The sequence below is a fragment of the Heterodontus francisci genome, chromosome 15 (genome assembly GCF_036365525.1).
Source record: "Heterodontus francisci isolate sHetFra1 chromosome 15, sHetFra1.hap1, whole genome shotgun sequence".
NCBI lineage: Eukaryota > Metazoa > Chordata > Chondrichthyes > Heterodontiformes > Heterodontidae > Heterodontus > Heterodontus francisci.
The window spans coordinates 90,209,462-90,229,293 of record NC_090385.1 but is presented as its reverse complement, the minus strand read 5'-3'; the positions used below and the strand labels follow the sequence as shown (position 1 = coordinate 90,229,293).

Genomic DNA, 19,832 nt, shown 5'->3' with positions numbered 1-19,832 from the left:
CATTGTGGGGTGTATGACCCTGACCTTTTGTCCGACATGTACCTGAGGTACTTCCACCCCTGCGTGTTGGTCATGCACCATCTCCATTCTCCCCTGTTTGTCGAGCAGTGTCTCCTGCATCGAGAAGAATTTGGACAGATGATGGCTTGGCAGAGTCATAAGAACATAAGAAATAGGAATCGGAGTAGGCCATTCAGCCCCTCGAGCCTGCCCCGCCATTCAATAAGATCATGGCTGATCTGTCCCAGCCCTCAACTCCTCTTTTGGTCCTGCTCCGCAGAACCCTCGATCCCCCAAGATTTCAAAAATCTATCTTCCTCCTCCTTAAATACATTTAGTGACCTAGCCTCCACAACTCTCTGAGGCAGAGAAATTCCTTCGCATCTCAGTTTTAAAAGTGTGACCCCTTGTTCTGTCACTATGTCCCCTAGTTTGAGATTCCCCCACCAGTGGAAACATATTCTCAACATCTACCCTGTCAAGCCCCCTTAGAATCTTATATGTTTCAATAAGATCACCTCTCATTCTTCCAAACACCAGTGAATAAAGGCCTAACCTGTTCAGCCGTTCTTGATAAGACAACCCCTTCATCCCAGGAATCAGCCTAGTGAACCTTTCCTGAACTGTCTCCTTAAATACAGGGACCAAAACTGTACACAGTACTCCAGATGTGGCCTCACCAACACCCTGTACAGTTGTAACAAGACTTCCCTATTTTCAAACTCTAACCCCCTAGCAATAAAGGCCAAAATTCCATTTGACTTCTGAATTACTTGCTGTACCTGCATGCTAACCTTTTGTGTTTCATGTACAAGAACACCCAGATCCCTCTGTACTGCAGTATTTTGTAGTCTTTCTCCATCTAAATAATAATTCGCCTTTTTATTCTTCCTACCAAAGTGGATTACCTCACATTTTCCCACATTGAACTCCATCTGCCAAATTTTTGCCCACTCACTGAACCTATCTACATCCCTTTGCAGATTCTTTGTGTCCTCATTACAACATGCCTTCCCACCCATTTTTGTATCATCAGCGAATTTGGATACACTACGCTCTGTCCTTCCTCCAAGTTATAAATATAGATAGTAAATAGTTGAGGTCCTAGTACCGATCCTGGTGGCACCCCACTAGTTACGGCTTTCCAACCTGAAGAAGACCCATTCATCCCGACTCTCTGTCTTCTGTGTGTTAGCCAATCCTCAACCCATGCCAACACATTACCCCCAATACCCTGAGCTCTTATTTTGTACAATAACCTCTTATGTGGCACCTTATCGAACACCTTCTGAAAATCCAAATACACTACATCTAACGGTTCCCCTTTATCGACTCTGCTTGTTATATCCTCAAAGAACTCTAACAAATTTGTCAAAAATGATTTCCTTTTCATAAAACCATGTTGGCTCTGTTTGATTGCATCATGTTTTTCTAAATGTCCTGCTATTTCTTCCTTAATAATGGACTCTTAATATTTTCCCAATGACTGATGTTAAGCTAACTGGTCTATAGTTTCCTGTTTTCTGTCTCCCTCCTTTCTTGAATAGTGGTATCACATTAGCAGTTTTCTAATCCTTTGGTTCCCTACCAAAATCCAGTGAGTTTTGCCATATTACGCCCAATGCTTCCACTATCTCTGCAGCCACTTCTTTTAAAACCCTTGGATGCAGGCCATCAGGTCCTGGCAACTTGTCTGGTTTAGTCCCATCAGTTTGTCCAGCACCTTTTCCCTCATGATAGAGATTGCTCCAAGCTCCTCCCTCCCATTTATACCTTGCTCATCTATTATTGTTGGGAAGTTTATGGTGCTCTCCACCTTAAAGACCAATGCAAAATATTGTTTTAAATTATTTGCCATTTCCCTGTTCCCTGTTATTAATTCCCCAGTCTCATCCTCTAAGGGTCCCACACTTACTTTAGCTACTCTCTTGCTTTTTATATACCCGTAGAAGCGCTTACTGTTTGTTTTTATATTTCTTGTCAATTTACTCTAATAATCAATTTTCTCCCTCTTTATTAGTTTTTTAGTCATCTGCTGCTGGTTTCTAAAAAATTCCCAATCCTCTGGCCTACCACTAGCTTTCGCCGCTTTGTACGCCTTTGTTTTTGATTTGATGCTCTCCTTAACTTCATTTGTTATCCACGGGTGGTTCATCATGCTGATCGAGTCCTTCCTTCTGCCCGGAATAAATGTTTGCTGAGTGTTATGAAATATCTGCTTAAAAGTCTGCCACTGCTCATCTACTGCCTTCCCCTGTAGTCTATTTTCCCAGCCTGCTTTAGACAACTCTTTCTTCATACTTCTGTAATTGCCCTTGTTTAAATTGAAGACATTGGTTTGAGACCCGAGTTGCTCACCCTCAAACTGAATTTGAAATTCTACCATGTTTTGATCGCTTCCCCCTAGAGGATCCTTAACTACGAGATCTCTTATTAATCCTACCTCATTACACATTACTAAGTCTAAAATAGCCTGTTCCCAGGTTGGTTCTGCAACATATTGTTCTGAGAAACAATCCCTGATGCACACTACAAATTCGTCTTCCATGTTAGCCTTGCCAATTTGATTTGTCCAGTCTATATGCAGATTAAAATCATCTATTTAGTTACAAATGCTACGTGCATTCAGAAACAGAGCCTTAAGCTTTGACTTTTTACCATTTTTACTACTCTTGTTCTAATTTCTGTACTCTTATGCTTTTATTCTCTGTCCCATCCTGTCACACTCTGATTAATGCCCTTTCACTACCCTGCACCTCTGCTCTCTCATTACTTTTCGACTCTTTAAACTTCCCTTCAATTTAACCCTCCCCGCAACTATTTAGTTTAAAGCCTTATATACAACCCTAGTTTTACAATTTGCCAGGACACTGGTCCCAGCACGGTTCAAGTGAAGCCCATCCCAACGGAACAGCTCTCTCTTTCCCCAGTACTGGTGCCAGTGTCCCATGAGTCGTCTGCACTTGTCTGCCAAACATGATCTTTTCTGGTGACGGTAAGCCCATATCCACAGCTGCAGCTCTGAGGTGTAACATGGCAACACAAAATTTTTGTTTCGTTGTCCTACACTTTAGGATAAATGCTTTGACTGTGCGAACCATTCGCTTGGCAAAACCATTAGATCGAGGGTAATGTGGTGAGGACGTTACATGATTTACACCCCATTTGGCACACATATCCCTAAAAAGTTTGCACCTACACTGTAGCCCATTGTCAGAAACAATTTCTTCAGATGCACCGAATAGACTGAATATTGCACTCAATGTGTCTGTGATGACTGTGCTTGAAGTGTCTTTTACCTGTCTAACAATTGGAAATTGGGAGAAATAGTCAGTGACTAAGATAAAGTCTTCGCCATTAACAGAAAATAGATCAGTGGTGATTTTGGGCCAAGGGACTGACGGAATCTCATGAGGGTGTAGATGTTCTTTACGTTGTTGCTGCTGATGGCTCTGGCAAGCCTCACACATCCTCGCTAACCTTTTGATGTTATTGTTGATCCCTGGCCAATAAACAATGTCTCGTGCCAGATGTCTTTTTTGCTCTATGCCCATATGGCCTTGGTGAAGTTGTGACAAGATGTCCTGTTGGAGAGCGTTGGGCACAATCACTTGTTTTCCCTGAAGGTGACACTTCTTGAGATACTGAGTTCATCTCCATAAGGCCAGAAACATCTGAAGGTTTCTGACACCTCTTTTAACATGTCGGGCAAACCTCTATGATGACTCTCAACAGGGCCTTCAGCTGTGGGTCATTGGCTGTTTCTGATTGCAGTTGGTCACACTTGTGCAGATCAAAATGCAATAAATTGATCTTGAACACATCTTTCACTTTGATGTCCATACTGTCTACTTGTAGATCCAGTGGAACTTCTTTATTTTGTCTCGGTGTCATGTAGACCCCCCACCTTCCAAGAATGAGGCATATTAATTTTGTCATATGAACATTGATTTTAAACTGTTGCTGGAGTGAAGAAATTACTTGTTTCAAAAACATCAGACACGGGGCTGGAAGGACATTTGCACACTAAGAGACACTGCTTGTGGAGACAAAGGACTATTCCTTGCTCCAATTAACCCAAATGGATTTTGATCACTAGACATTGAAGGTATAAGGAAGCACATTCCAGGGCCTGCTAAGATAAGACAATCCACAAAGCCAGAACTGGCTAAACCAGCTGGTCACACGACTAACTGGCTGGTCCAGGTTTTTTGAACTAGCCACACGACAGTTTGAATTCCGAAGGCAGTTCGCAACTGAAGCTGGAACAAGCAAGTCTCTTGCCTGGCTGTCTCTCTCTCTCTCTCGCTTTCTTCCAAGCCACCGGACATATGGAAGACGCATAAACCTCAAGAGAGAAAAGACTCCAACATTGAAACAAGTTGAAGCGTGAACTAAGCCCCAACGAACAGCGGGATTTACCGGCAACCAAAGACTCCACATTGAACTTAAAGGACAGTAAATATCTGACAGATATTGCCTCAAACTGTTCCCCTTTATTCTTTTCTACTTTTTCTGTCTCTATCTGCGTGTGTGTTTATCGCGTATGCATGCTAGCGTGGTCACGTCGCATATTCATAGTTGGTAACGGGATTAGAATTTAAGATTAATAAACTTCCACCTTTCTTGTTTAAATCTAAGGAAACCTGTTTGATTTCTTTGCCTTACAATTGGAGCAGTGAACAAGGATTCACTGACGGGGAAGCTAAAACATGGTGTTTCTAAAATTAAACACTGTTACAGTTAAATCAGGCAAAGGTTGAGAGGGAACCCCTAGACTCCCTTCTCACCTGGTCATAACACTTGGGTTCGGCATATCCGAGGTGACCATTTTGGCACCAGGTTTGTAGCAGACATTGAAGTCATACCCCTGTACTTTCACTATGAGCCGCTGTAGTCGCGGTAGTGCGTTTGTCAATGATTTGCACCAGATCATCTCCAGCGGTTTATGGTCGGTTTCCACCATAAACTACTTACCAAACAGGTAGGTGTGGAACCTTGTGATTCCAAACACCAGAGCAAGTGTTTCACACCCTATGTTTGAGTAATTGGATTGTGCTGTGGATAAACATTTGGACCCAAATACAATTTGTTTGCCATCCCATAGGATGTATGCTCCTAGCCCTTTCAGTGAAGTGTCAACTTCCAGGGATATCTTCTTCCTTGGATCATAGGACTGCAGGGTGCAGGTTTCTGCTGACAATGATTGTTTGAGAGACTGAAACATATGCTGATGGTCCTCCTGCCAAACAAATGGTACGTCTTTCTTTAGGAGCTCTCTCAGCAATGATGCTTTGTCAAAAAAATTTCAAATGTAAGGTGACAGGAAGTTGAAAAAACCAACACACCTCTGGAGGTCTTCCTTGTCCTGTGGGGTAGGCATATGTCTTACAGCTTCTATTTTGCCTGGGTCAGGATGGATTCTGCAACAGGAATAGATGGAACCAAAAGGAATTGAACTGACATACATTCACCTGGCACTTTCTGCTGTTAAAAATTAGCCCTTCGCGATGAGCTACTGCCATCAGTGAATGGAGATTTTGATCATGTTCTTCTTTGGTTTTGTCCATTACTGTAATATCATCAGCAATGCATATGCAACCAGGCATGTTTTCTATAATTCTGTCCATATATTTCTGAAACAAATCTTGATGGACAGAAAAGCCAAAGAGTAGTCTCTGAAAGCAATATCTTCCAAATGGTGTCCTGAAGGTAGTGACTTCTTGAGATTCCTTAGCTAGGTGTACAGACCAATATCCATCCAACTTGGAGAAGAATTTGGCTCCTGTGAACTTGTGATTCAATTCCTCTTGTGTTGGAATCTTCTGAAGGCATTGCATTAGGAAGAGGTTTAGATGACTCAGATCTAGACAGATCCTGATTGCTCCATCCTTCTTCAGTACACGTGTAATTGTCCTGTCCGATGTATTTTTTTTAGTTCATTGTTACGACCAGGCGAGAAAGGGGTCTAGGATTCCCTCTCAGCCTTCACCTGCTCTTACCATAACAGGGTTTAATTTTAAACACACCATTGCTTTTAGCTCCCCCATAGTGAATCCTTGTTCACTAACTTCCCATTATAAGGCAAAGAAACTAGCCAAACAGGTTTTCTTAGGTTTAAAGAAAAAAGGTTGAACTTTATTAAACTTAAACTCTAATTTGGTTAACGCCTGAGGGTACGCGACACATCCAAGCGATACACACATGCAGATAGAGACAGAAAAGAGCAGAAGAAATAAAGTGGCAATGTTTGAGGCAATATTTGAAGATGGCTTTGGTTAATGTTCTTCGAGGTCGCTGTAAAGTCCATGATTGTAGGTAGGTATTGCTTTTCGTTGGGGCCCAGTATTCTTCTTAAACCTTGTTCGATGTAGGAGACTTTTCTCTCTTGAAGTTCATGTTACCTTTTGGGTCCAGAGGCTTGTGAGAAAGTGATGGGAGCAGAGAGGAGAGGTCTTCTCACTCCAGGAACAAACAGTCTTTTTTGAGTTCAAAAACTCTGTGGCTAGTTCAAAACACCATATGACTAACTGGTTTAAACAGTCCTGGCTTTTGTGGATTGTATCACCTTAGCAGTCTCTGGAATGCTCTTCCTTACACCTTCAATGTCTGATGATCAAAATCCACTGTGGGTTGGATGTGTCAAGGAATGGACCTTTTCTCTCCACAAGCACTGTCTGTTGGTATGTAAACGTTTTTCAGCTAAGTGTCTGGCAACCCTTGTAACAGGCCTTCTCTTCTTCCCAGCAAGTTTAAAATCAATGTTCATCTGACAAAATTAATATGCCTCATTCTTGGCAGGTGGGGGCCTGCATGACAACTTCACACCCAATGGAATGAAATGCGCTTTGAGAAAAGTACATTTCATTAAAAAGAGTCGAAGATACAGGAAGATACAGGAAAAAGCATGCGTCTCTCTCTCTCTCTCAGTCATTCACATTGCAGCCTGTCTTTTCTTGGTAGCGGGAGGTTTTTCTTCAGTTTGCCCATTTCCATGACTGTCGAGGGTGGCTTTGAGATGGTAAGTTTTAATTAGCCCTGAGGTGGAATTATTTTTTGCCAGGAGAGTCAGTAGCGGCCGGGTCTATCCTGAACGTTCTTTCAGTGCTTTGCTGAGTCACGCAAAGGCTTTAGGCTTCAGGGGATGTGTGGTCCTCTTTTGTTTGGGCTGTGGAGGAGGATTCTTTGTTAATCTCCCCTTTGTCCTCTGGGACACTCCTGCTTGCAGGTATCTGTGCAGACTCTACTGCACTCCCCTGTGGCACTTTGATGAGGTGAGGCATCACCCTCCTGGTTTCTCTGCCACCTAGGGGTCTTCCTTTGTCTCTGCAGGTTCCAGTAAATCCCATTAGCAATTCTGGTAGGGTGCTTCTGATGCCTGCATTTGCATAGGAGGATGTGGGGTTAACTTTTCAAATTTCTCAGGGTTGGCTGACCGGACAGTAGGGATTTTCATCCGGGATTCCTCCCGGACTTCCGTTAACCTGCCCTCTTTATCTCTTTTTCCCCTTTCCTTTCTAAACTTTTGCCAGCCTTGTGCCTGCCTGTCCCCTTTTGCTCTCAGCGGGGTCCCTTATAGTTCATCAGCCCTCTGCTGGAGGGTCCTAAAACCACCGATACAGGACTTAGGGGTGCAGGATTCACTGTAGGTTGGGGTTTCCCCTCAACCTGGGACATGTGGCAACTACTGTAGTACTCAACCACATCTTTGTGGAGTTTTGGCCAGTCAAACTGCTGTCTTATGCGGACTTTGGCTTTCGTATACTGGCATGTACAGTCACTGTAGTCTTGTGAGCCCTTCTTAATATTTCTCTCTGGTACCTCTGCGCCACCACTAACTGGTGAACTACTGTCTACTCCTTGCTCTCAGGCCTGTGAGGAGAACTCCATTTCCTCATCAGTACCTCATTCTTTACATAGTAGCAATCAGGGACTCCCTCTACTTCATTTCAGACTGGGCAGCCTGTGCTAACTCTTGCAATACTGGGTCAGCTCGCTGAGCCTCAGCTAGGGAAAATCCATTTAATTCATTCCCTGGGTCTTCTAACTTTCCAAAGAAAGTCTGAGATAGACAGACCTCATGATCATCTGCCTGCAGTGCCAATGCTGTCTCCTCTGGGAGAGCTGGTTTAATCATGGCCTGATCCACCACACATTCAGGAAAACTGAAGGTGATTCGTCTCCTGCCACTGCCCTGTCTCTGTGACCTCCTGCGGTCTTTCTTTCACTACTGGGGGGGCTACCACCTTCACCCCTGCCAGATCATTACCTAGGAGCAGGTCAACCCCGTCCACAGGCAAACTAGGAACAATCCCGACAGTCACCGGTCCCGAAACTAGGTCGCACTCCAGGTGCACCCGGTGTACAGGTACAGGCATACACTGCCCTCCAATACCATTCACCACCATTCTAGTGTTCACTGCACTCTCTGGGGGAAAGGTCAGGCCTTTTCCCAGTAAAAGGGATCTAGTGGCCCCTTTGTCCCTGAGAATTACTATGGGCTTGCTTGCCCCATGCGAGGGGTATGGGGTTACTTTCCCTTCAGACACAAAACCCTGATAACCTTCAGGAATCCTATTAAATTTTCCTGCACTTCTCGTAGTATGCCTCCTGGGTTGCACTGTTACTGCAGTTAAAGCCACAGTTTGTTCTGCTGTGCTTTCCATCAGTGTCCTGTCTTCACTGAGCAAATGTGCCCTGATTAACCCTACTGGTTTCCCTTTTAGTTTCCAGCAGTCAGGTTTTAGATGACCTGCCTTATTACAATGGAAGCACACAGGGCTCCAGGTCTCACTCCTGCTCACAGCACATTCCTTTTTGGCTAGAGGAGCCCCCCGCACCCCCCCCCCCCCCCCCACCCCCATGTCTCCTGCTTTTCTTTCTCTCTCAGCACTGCTTGGGCTGCTATCACCTTCCCACCCTTTGTCATTTTCAGAGTTTGTGGGGGTGACTGGGAAAGGTTGTCCCCTGGGAAACCGACTTATAAATTAAAGCAAACTCATCACCCAGAATGGTTGCCTGCCGGGCTCTCTGAACCCACTGCTCCTCTACATGTGTCTTTATGGAGAGTGGGAAAGAGTGTTTAAATTCCTCTAACAGAATTACTTCTCTGAGATTCTCATAGCTGAGCTGTACTTTAAGAGCCCTCAGCCACTTGTAAAAAGCCAGTTGCTTACTTCTTTTCAACTCCAGATAAGTTTTATTAGCTTGCTTCTTGAGAACTTTTGGTGATAGGCTTCGGGTATTAATTCATATGCCCCGAGGACAGCATTTTTTGTCAGTTCATAATTTGATCAACTCGCATCTGGAGACAGGGAATAAACCTTATGGGCTTTTCCTGTTAGCTTGCTTTGTAATAAAAGAGGCCAGGTCTCAGCTGGCCATTTTAGCTGCCTTACCAGTCTCTCAAAGGACACAAAAAACACTTCCACATTTTCCTCATTTAATTTTGGGGTTAGTTGAAATGGTTTTAACAATTCTGTATCCAGCCCTGAATTACACTTTTCCATATTGACCATGCTTTCACTAGGGTTACTCTGTCACCCGCTACTTAACTCAAGCTGCTTCAGCTCTCTTTCTTTGCATTCTTTCTGGAAGGTTCTTTCTCTCTCTCTCTTTCCGTCCTCTTTGTTTTCACGTTCCTTCTGGAAGGCTCTTTCTTTCTCCCTCTCTTCTAATTTCAGTTTCCTCTTCCAATTGTATCTCTGCTAGCAATCCCTTTCAGAGGCTACTTCTAACCCTGCTTCTGCTTCTTCAGATTCCAGGGAAAAATAGTTGGCTGCTTGTCTTAGGAGTTCAGACTTCCTAGCCTTGCCACATACAATGATCTCACACTGCTCAGCCATTTTTCTCAACTTCTCCATCGACAGTGCTTTTAAACTATCCCAAGTTACTTCACCTTGGCTTGGGGAGCCACTAGCTTCAGTCACAGACATGTTAGTATTCTAGCATACACAAACGCAAAGAAACCTGTATTGAAATCTTGCTCTTTTCTGATTAGGAACAATTTGGCTTCCTACTTCCAATTTCTCTTGTTTGTCTGTGGATAAGAACCTGAACACTAGCCTCCAAATTTCTGGTGAGAAATGGGTCTAGGATTCCCTCTCAGTCTCCGCCTGGTCTTACCATAACAGCGTTTAATTTAAACACACCATTGCTTTTAGCTCCACCTTAGTGAATCCTTGTTCACTAACTTCCCATTATAAGGCAAAGAAACTATCCAAACAGGTTTTCGTAAGTTTAAAGAAAAAAGGTTGAACTTTATTCAACTTAAACTCTAATTCAGTTAGCGCCTACAGATACGTGATGCGCCCACGCTAACATGCACAGGTGATACACACATGCAGATAGAGACAGAAAAGAGCAGAAAAAATAAAGTGGAAAAGTTTGAGGCACTATCTGAAGATGGTTCTGGTTACTGCTCTTCGAGCTCGTTGTAAAGTCCTTGATTGTAGGTAGGTCTTGCTTTTCGTTGGGGCCCAGTATTCTTCTTAAACCTTATTCGAGACTTTTCTCTCTTGAAGTTCATCTGTCCTCAGTGAGTCCAGAGACTTGTGAGAAAGAGATGGGAGCAGACAGGAGAGGTCTTCTCACTCCAGGAACAAACAGTCTTTTTTGAGTTCAAAAACTCTGTGGCTAGTTCAAAACACCGTGGACCAACCAGTTAGCCATGTGACCAACTGCTTTAAACAGTCCTGGCTTTTGTGGATTGTATCACCTTAGCAGTCTCTGGAATGCTCTTCCTTATACCTTCAATGTCTGGTGATCAAAATCCATTGTGGGTTGGATGCGTCAGGAAATGGTCCTTTTGTCTCCACAAGTACTCTCTGTCAGTATGTAAATGTTTTTCAACTAAGTGTCTGGCAGCCCTTGTAACAGGCCTTTTCTTCTTCCCAGCAAGTTTAAAATCAATGTTCATCTGACAAAATTAATATGCCTCATTCTTGGCAGGTGGGGGCCAGCATGACAGTCATGGACTGACTCAATGTAGTCTCTTCTGTTGTAATGGGTACCTTAATGGCCTTATGGATGGTCACGATGTTGAGGTCGTTACATGCTGGTAGTCCTGCCACTGCTGGTCCTTTCGTCTCTACCAGGTGGAATATTTTTGGTTTCCCTGCTGACTTGCCAGAGCTCCGTTGCATTGTCAGTGTGCCAGTGAAAGGAATGGGTGACCCATTGTATGCAGTTAACTTTGCAATTGTCCATTGCATCATTGATTTCCAATGACTCTGGTACATACCCTTCAGCATTCGGACTGGTAGGATATTTGCACCAGTGCCGGTGTTAATCTTAACTTTCTTTGGGCACATGATGTTAATAGTAGCAAAAGCTTCCAGTTGTTTGGCTTCATCAACATGATGGGCTGGATGTTTACAGCTCACTGTCGTTCTCGGCGGCTAGCTTGAGAAAGTGCACGCACAAGACGTGCACGGCGTCGCCTCTTCGATCTTTCACGCGGTGGATCATTAATGTGGATGGGGCAGAATTCCCCCCCACCTTGATGTAGAGCGGGTGAGCGCTCCCTCCCCAGCAACAGCATCCCGCGTGACCACACAGGCGCTGGCATCATTGTTAAAGGGCTTCAGGCCCTTCCGTTGGATTTTATTGTTTAAAGTGACAGGTCATACGAACTATTAAAATAAACTTTTATTCACACTTCCAAACTCCTTACCCACCCTCCCACTGAATAATCTGCTTGTTTATTTGTCCTCTTCCCCCAAAAAATTAAATTATGGATCACGAACTTTCCCTCCTGAACGTTCATTGCTTTAACCTTGAAACCCTTCCCACCATCCCCTCAAACAGTTCTGTTCATTGTTGCCATTCCCCCACCTCTCTCCATGAAAATTTGACTCCTCCTCCCTCCCCACCAGTGTTACGCCTCGGGTCATTGAACGGAGATCCAAAGGAGTAGAACTTCCAGCCATTGGCTGGAATATCAGCATGGGATGGCCATCCTTGAAAGGTAGGTTAATATGCATTCATTAAGCTTTACTAACATATATAAATTATGTTTTGTTTGCCAAGTGGCGGTGGGGGGGGGGGGAGGGGGGTGAGGGGGGGAGGGGGAGCCCGCCCCAAAGTGTCGCCACCACCGGTAAAATGGGGCAGGGCCTTCTCGGTATCTAGGCCCGAGTGGTTCTCTCCCGGAAAGAGTTTCCCTGCCGCCACCCCCCCCCCACCCCGAACACAACCCCCGATGTCGGGGCATCAGTAAAATTCAGCTTGATGTGTCAGATTCACAATGTGAAACACCTGTTCATCTTCTGGCTATAAATTGCTTCTCGGTCTTGTCTCAGGTCTGTTTTACTGTGGACCTGATGTATGAGCTTGCATTTTTGCAGGTCCCTGACGCTTTCCTTGATGCTGTTGCCCTGTTGCTGTGTCTGTCATCTAATTGCCTATGTTCAGCTGTGACTTCTGGTCACGTCTTTGGAGCGAGAGTTCTTGTCTAGGCAAGCCCAGTGACCTTTTGTACCGGACGCTTTGTATCGTCTTGAAATGGAGGATAACTTCACAGTGAATGGGACAGACCACACTTACCACACAACTTGCTTGCTCTTTTCAATCTGGTTATGGTGGTGATACTGTTGGCTGCAGCTAGTGCTTGCAGATGCTGTTGTTCAGCTACAATGACTTCATATTTCCTGTCATCTTCCAGCAGGGCATCAATGCTGTGACTTTTCTTTTTCCCCAAGAGGTCTTTCTGAAATGCTTCAATGGGTGTTGATTCAATCACTAGCTCCATTTAGTCATTCTGACATCTCATTTTCTGAGAAATCACATTTGTTTCCCTTATTACGGTATCTAATGATGAACTGGTCTATTGATTCCTGTTGCTGTTGCCTGTATGACATCAATTCCAGGCAGTGAATTCGAAAATTCACTCATTATCGGAGCTGATCTTCTAGCACATTCCATATCTTTGCAGGATCTTTCTGGCCCTCGTCAGATAATCCAGAGATATTGATTCTGTGTATTCCCTCATTTCTGACTGCTATTAGCATTATGAGGGCCTGTTTCGACAATTATTGGGTCAGTAAACCATAACTGCATTCTTTGTTTAAAAATATTGAACTCAGATAGGATATTAATGGCTTTCCAATTCATGCTGGGAGATTTGGTATCCATCTTTCTGCCGTTCTTTTGCTTTACAACTTGCTTTAAGTCTTGTTCTATGACTCCTGACTTTTTCCCCTTTAAGAAACTCTGTTATTGAAATTAGCTGCTTTGATTGACAGCAGCAGGTGTTTGACAGTGCTCTGTGTTTATTTTGCTTCAAGAGTTTGTTTTTTCTGCACTTAAGTCGGTCTGTTTACACAACTGTGGACTAGCGGTAGGTGGTAGGTGGTGGCATAGTGGTATTATCACTGGATTAGTAACCCAGAGACCCAGTGTATTTCTCTGGGGACATGTGTTCAAATCCCACCACAGCAGAGGGTGGAATTTGAATTTAATTAATAAATCTGGAATTAAAATCTAGTCTAATGATGGCCATGAAACCCTTGTTGATTGTTGTAAAAACCCATCTGGTTCACTAATGTCCTTTAGGGAAAAAAATCTGCTGTCCTTACCTGGTCTGGCCGACATGTGACTCCAGACCCACAGCAATCTGGTTAACTCTTACTTGCCCTCTGAAATGGCCTAGCAAACCACTCAGTTGTACCTAACTGCTACAAAGTCAATAAAAAGGAATGAAACCGGATGGACCACCCGGCATCGACCGAGGCAATGGAAACAACAACGGCAAACCCAGCCCTGTCGATCCTGCAAAGTCCTCCTTACTAACATCTGGGGGCTTGTGCCAAAGTTGGGAGAGCTTTCCCACAGACTAGTCAAGCAACAGCCTGACATAGTCATACTCACAGAATCATACCTGACAGACAATGTCCCACACACTGCCATCACCATCCCCAGGTATGTTCTGTCCCACCGGCAGGACAGACCCACCAGAGGTGGTGGCACAGTGGTATACAGTAGGGAGGGAGTCGCCCTGGGAGTCCTCAACATCGACTCTGGACCCCATGAAGTCTCATGGCATCAGGTCAAACACGGGCAAGGTAACCTCCTACTCATTACCACCTACCGCCCTCCCTCAGCTGATGACTCAGTACTCCTCCATGTTGAACACCACTTGGAGGAAGCACTGAGGGTGGCAAGGGCACAAAATGTTCTCTGGGTGGGCGACTGCAATGTCCATCACCAAGAGTGGCTCGATAGCACCACTACTGACCGTGCTGGCCGAGTCCTAAAGGACATAGCTGCTAGACTGGGTATGCGGCAGGTGGTGAGGGAACAAATACGAGGGAAAAACATACTTGACATCGTCCTCACCAATCTGCCTGCCGCAGATGCTTCTGTCCATGACTGTATTGGTAGGAGTGACCACTGCACAGTCCTTGTGGAGACGAAGTCCTGCCTTCACATTGAGGATACCGTCCATCGTGTTGTGTGGCACGACCACCGTGCTAAATGGGATAGATTTAGAAAAGATCTACAATGCAAAACTGGGCATCCATGAGGCGCTGTGGGCCATCAGCAGCAGCAGAATCGTACTCAACCACAATCAGTAACCTCATGGCCCAGCATAACCCCCACTCTACCATTACCATCAAGCCAGGAGACCAACCCTGGTTCATTGAAGAGTGCAGGAGGGCTTGCCAGGAGCAGCACCAGGCATACCTCAAAATGAGGTGTCAACCTGGTGAAGCTACTACACAGGACTATCTGCATGCCAAACTGCGTAGGCAGCATGCACAATTGACAGAGCTAAGCGATCCCATAACCAACGGATCAGATCTAAGCTCTGCAGCCCTGCCACATCCAGCCATGAATGGTGGTGGACAATTAAACAACTAACTGGAGGAGGTGGCTCCACAAATATCCCCATCCTCAATGATGAGGGAGCCCAGCACATCAGTGTGAAAGATAAGGCTGAAGCATTTGCAACAATCTTCAGCCAGGTGCCAAGTTGATGATCCACCTCAGCCTCCTCCTGAAGTCCCCAGCATCACAGATGCCAGACTTCAGCCAATTCGATTCACTCTGCGTGATATCAAGAAACGACTGAAGGCACTGGATACTGCAAAAGCTATGGGCCCTGACAATATTCCGGCAATAGTACTGAAGACCTGTGCTCCAGAACTTGCCACGTCCCTAGCCAAGCTGTTCCAGTACAGCTACAGCACTGGCATCTACCCTGCAATGTGGAAAATTGCCCAGGTATATCCTGTACACAAAAAGCAGGACAAGTACAACCTGGCCAATTACCACCCCATCATACTACTCTCAATCATCAGTAAAGTGATCGAAGGTTTCATCAACAATGCCACCAAGCGGCACTTGCTGAGCAATAACCTGCTCAGTGACGCTCAGTTTTGGTTCCACCAGGGCCACTCAGCTCCTGACCTCATTACAGCCTTGGTTCAAACATGGACAAAAGAGTTGAACTCAAGAGGTGAGAGTGACTGCCCTTGACATCAAGGCAGCATTTGACCGAGTATGGCATCAAGGAGCCCTAGCAAAACTGGAGTCAATGGGAATCAGGGGGAAAACCCTCCACTGGCTGGAGTCATACCTAGCGCAAAGGAAGATGGTTGTGGCTGTTGGAAGTCAATCATCTGAGCTCCAGGACATCACTGCAGGAGTTCCTCAGGGTAGTGTCCCAGGCCCAACCATCTTCAGCTGCTTCATCAATGACCTTCCTTCAATCATAAGGTCAGAAGTGGGGATGTTTGCTGATGATTGCACAATGTTCAGCAACATTTGAGACTCCTCAGATACTGAAGCAGTCCGTGTAGAAATGTAGCAAGACCTGGACAATATCCAGGCTTGGGCTGATAAGTGGCAAGTAACACTCACGCCACACAAGTGCCAGGCATTGACCATCTCCAACAAGAGAGAATCTAACCATCTCCCCATGACATTCAATGGCATTACCATCGCTGAATCCCTCACTATCAACATCCTAGGGGCTACCATTGACCAGAAATTGAACTGGAGTAGTCATATAAATACCGTGGCTACAAGAGTAGGTCAGAGGATAGGAATCCTGAGGCGAGTAACTCACCTCCTGACTCCCCAAAGCCTGTCCACTATCTACAAGGTATAAGTCAGGAGTGTGATGGAATACGCTCCACTTGCCTGGATGGGTGCAGCTCCAACAACACTCAAGAAGCTTGACACCATCCAGGACAAAGCAGCCCGCTTGATTGGCACCCCATCTACAAACATTCACTCCCTCCTCCATCGACACACAGTGGCAGCAGTGTGTACCATCTACAAGATGCACTGCAGCAGTGCACCAAGGCTCCTTCGACAGCACCTTTCAAACCCGTGACCTCTACCAACTAGAAGGACAAGGGCAGCAAATACATGGGAACACCACCACCCGCAAGTTCCCCTCCAAGTCACACACCATCCTGACTTGGAACTATATTGCCGTTCCTTCACTGTCGCTGAGTCAAAATCCTGGAACTCCCTTCCTAACAGCAGTGCGGTTATACCTACCCCAAAATGACTGCAGCAGTTCAAGAAGGCGGCTCACCACCACCTTCTCAAGGGCAATTCGGGATGGGCAATAAATGCTGGTCTGGCCAGTGACGCCCACATCCCATGAATGAATATAAAAAAGCTGCCAGAGTTTGTTTTTGTTCTTCATGTTTGAATTGTTTTATGAGTTTTCTTTTACTGTGTCTTTGTAAATGGAATCTCGTCTTCACACTCGGTTGGTTTAATTGTTTTTTAAATTTTGGCTGCATGGAAGAAAGCTCTGCAGTGATCGGGTTTTTCCACGCTTTTTCTAACGGGCGCCTCCTGTAATGGTGCTGACTTTGATCAGACTAGGAAGGGAGCTGGGTCTTACACGTTTTTTACAGGGAGCTTTTGAAAAGAATTGATCTTTTGAAGGATTTCAAAGCTTTTTTTTAAAGCAGTATCCCATACCCATTGGCACAATAACTCACCAGATTTACTTGCAGCCTGTTGTTCTGTGCTCTGTCTTCTACAGCCTGAGCTAAGTTATTTTTTCACTGTTTGAGCCAGTATTTATTTTTAAACTTTCTCTCTAATGGCTGTAGGGAGATCATTTTCAAAGGTGTTTGACCTGTGGTGTTCAGCTTAGACTTTATTTCTCACCACAGCTGCCACCATATAATGAGTTCTTCATGTTTTCTGATGCAACATAAATGAGATACTTGGATTCCAGGTATGTTAAAGATCTCAAACAGTTTTATTACAGCTAAACTATGATATGGAGTACAGAGCTAACTATTGACAGAACCTGCCAATGGGGTGATACAGTTGCAGAGTGAGTCTGGCTTCCAGTCATATGACTGAATCCTGGTACTTAGCTCGTTAGCATACTAAGATCTTAAAGGGACATCGCTCTTAAAAGTGATCACACAACAGCAAGTATATATCTCCTTAAATAAGGAGACCAAAACTGTATGCAGTATTCTAGATGCAATCTCGTCAATACCCTGTACAGTTGTTGCAAGACTTTCCTACTTTTATACTCCATCTCCCTTTTATACTCTATCCCCCTCAGAATAAGGGACAGGCCGCTCAGAATAAGGGCAGGCCATTTAAGGCTAAGATGAGGAGGAATTTCTTTACTTAGAGGGTGGTGAATCTTTGGAATTCTCTGCCCCAGAGGGCTGTGAAATCTCAATCTAGACAGAAATTGACAGATGACAATGACATCAAGGGATATGGGGAGAGTGGGGAAAAATGGTGGAGAGGTAGATGATTATCCATGAACTGTTTGAATGGTGGAGCAGGCTCGATGGGCCGAATAGCCTACTCCTGCTCCTATTTCCTATGTTCCCTTGCAACAAAGGCCAAATTCCATTTGCCTTCTTAATTACATGCTGCAGCTGCACATTAATTTTTGTGATTCATGTACAAGGTCACCCAGATCCCTCTGTACTGCAGCATTCTGTTGTCTCTCCACATTTAAATAATATTCTACCTTTTTATTATTCCTCCATAAGTGGATAACCTCACATTTTCCCACATTATACTCTATCTGCCAATTTTTTCCCACACACGTAACTTATCTGTATCCTGTTGCAGACACTTTGTGTCCTCCTCAGGACTTGCTTTCCTACCCATCTTTGTATCATCAGCAAATTTGACTACAATGCACCTGGTCCTGTCACAGAAGTCATTAATATAGATTATAGATTGTACATACTTGGGGCCCCAGCAGTCATCCCTGTGGTGCCCCAGTATTTACAGTGTGCCAAACTGAAAATGACCTATTTATCCAGACACTCTGTTTCCTGTTAGTTAGCCAACCCTCTGTCCATGTTAATATATTACCTGTAACAACATGAACTCTTATAGTTACCTTGCATGTGACAGCTTATCAAATGCCCTTTGGAAATTCAAATACACTATGTCGACTGGTTCTCCTTTATCCACCCTGCTTGATACATCCTCAAAGAACTCTAATAAATCTGTTAAACACCATTGTGCCTCCATAAAACCATGTTGACTCTGTTTGTATTATGATTTTCTAGATGTCCTGCTCCGACTTCCATAATAATGGATTCCAGCATTTTCCCAATTATAGACTTTAGGCAAACTGGCCAGAGTATCTTGCTTTCTGTCCACCTCCTTTCGTGAATCGGAGTGTGACATTTGCGATTTTCCAATCCGCTTGGGCCTTTCCAGAATCTAGGGAATTTTGGAAGATTATTAAATTGCATCCACTATCTCTGCAGCCACTTCTTTTAATACCCTCGGATACAGGCCATCAAATCCAGGGGACTTGTCAGTCTTTAGTTCTGTTTGTTTTCCTAGTACTTTTTCTCTAGTGATAGTGACTGTTTCAAGTTCCTCCCTCCCTTTTGCCCGATGATTTTCCACTATTCTTGGAATGCTTTTAGTGTCATCTACCATGAAGACATATAAACTACTTTTTCAAAGTCTCTGCCATTTCCTTGTTTCCCATTATTAATTCCCAGTCTCCTCCTCTAAGGGACCAACAGTTACTTTAGTTACTCTCTGTTTCGTATATTTGCAGAAGCTTTTACTATCTTTTTTTATATTTCTTGTTAGTTTACTCTCATATTTTAAATTCTCCCTCTTTTTTGTAGTTATCCTTTGCTGGTTTCTAAAATCTTCCCAATCTTTTGGCCTACCACTAAACTTCACAGCATTGTAAACCTTTTCATTCAATTTGATACCATCCTTAACTTCCTTAGTTAGCCATAGTTCAACCTTCTTGCAGAGACTTTCTCAATGGAATATATCTTTGTTGAGAGTTATGAAATATCTCCTTAAATATCTGCCACTGTTTATCTAATGTCTTACCTTTTAATCTATTTTCCCAGTCTACTTCAGCCAACTCTGTCTTCAGATCTTTCTAATTGCTTTTATTTAAGTTTAAGACACAATTTTCAGATCCAAGTTTCTCACCCTCAAACTGAAAATCTATCATGCAATGATCAGTCTTCCCTAGGGGATCCTTTACTATGTGATCATTAATTGATCCTGCCTCATTACACATTATCAGGTCTAAAATAGCCTGTTCTCTGGTTGGTTCCACAAGTTATTGTTCTAAGAAAGTGTTGCAAATACACTGTAAGCTCGTCTTCAAGGCTATGTTTGCCAATTTGATTTGTCCAATGTATATGAAGATTAAAATCACCCACGATTATTGCAGTACCTTTCTTACAATCCCCAATTATTTCTTGATTTTATACTCTGTCCTACAATGTGGCTACTGTTAGGGGTCTATAAACTACTCACACCAGTGACTTCTTTCCCTTGCTATTTCTTATCTCCGCTCAAACTGATTCTACATCTTGATCTTCCGAGCC

General features: G+C 44.1%; 2 protein-coding genes across 16 annotated transcripts in view; one reads left to right on the top strand and one right to left on the bottom strand.

The window, feature by feature from the left end:
• The window catches only part of LOC137377780 (sodium- and chloride-dependent neutral and basic amino acid transporter B(0+)-like), a 96,339-nt gene that overhangs the window by 26,789 nt on the left and 49,718 nt on the right, over window positions 1–19,832 (bottom strand). The window contains exon 11 of one of the 5 annotated variants that reach the window (XM_068047828.1): window positions 17,263–18,684. The exons of the other annotated variants lie outside the window; for them this stretch is intronic. Within the exon in view, the coding sequence (XP_067903929.1) occupies window positions 18,514–18,684 (171 nt within the window). The 3' untranslated portion in view covers window positions 17,263–18,513. Of the gene's footprint in view, window positions 1–17,262; window positions 18,685–19,832 lie in introns of those variants that run through there. 5 annotated transcript variants of the gene reach the window in all.
• LOC137377784 (sodium- and chloride-dependent neutral and basic amino acid transporter B(0+)-like) overlaps window positions 1–19,832 on the top strand; it is a 101,221-nt gene that overhangs the window by 76,516 nt on the left and 4,873 nt on the right. For 2 of the 11 annotated variants that reach the window (XM_068047843.1, XM_068047838.1), the window contains exon 4: window positions 17,145–17,209. The exons of the other annotated variants lie outside the window; for them this stretch is intronic. The gene's annotated coding sequence lies outside the window, so the exon portion shown is untranslated. The remainder of the gene's footprint in view (window positions 1–17,144; window positions 17,210–19,832) is intronic. 11 annotated transcript variants of the gene reach the window in all.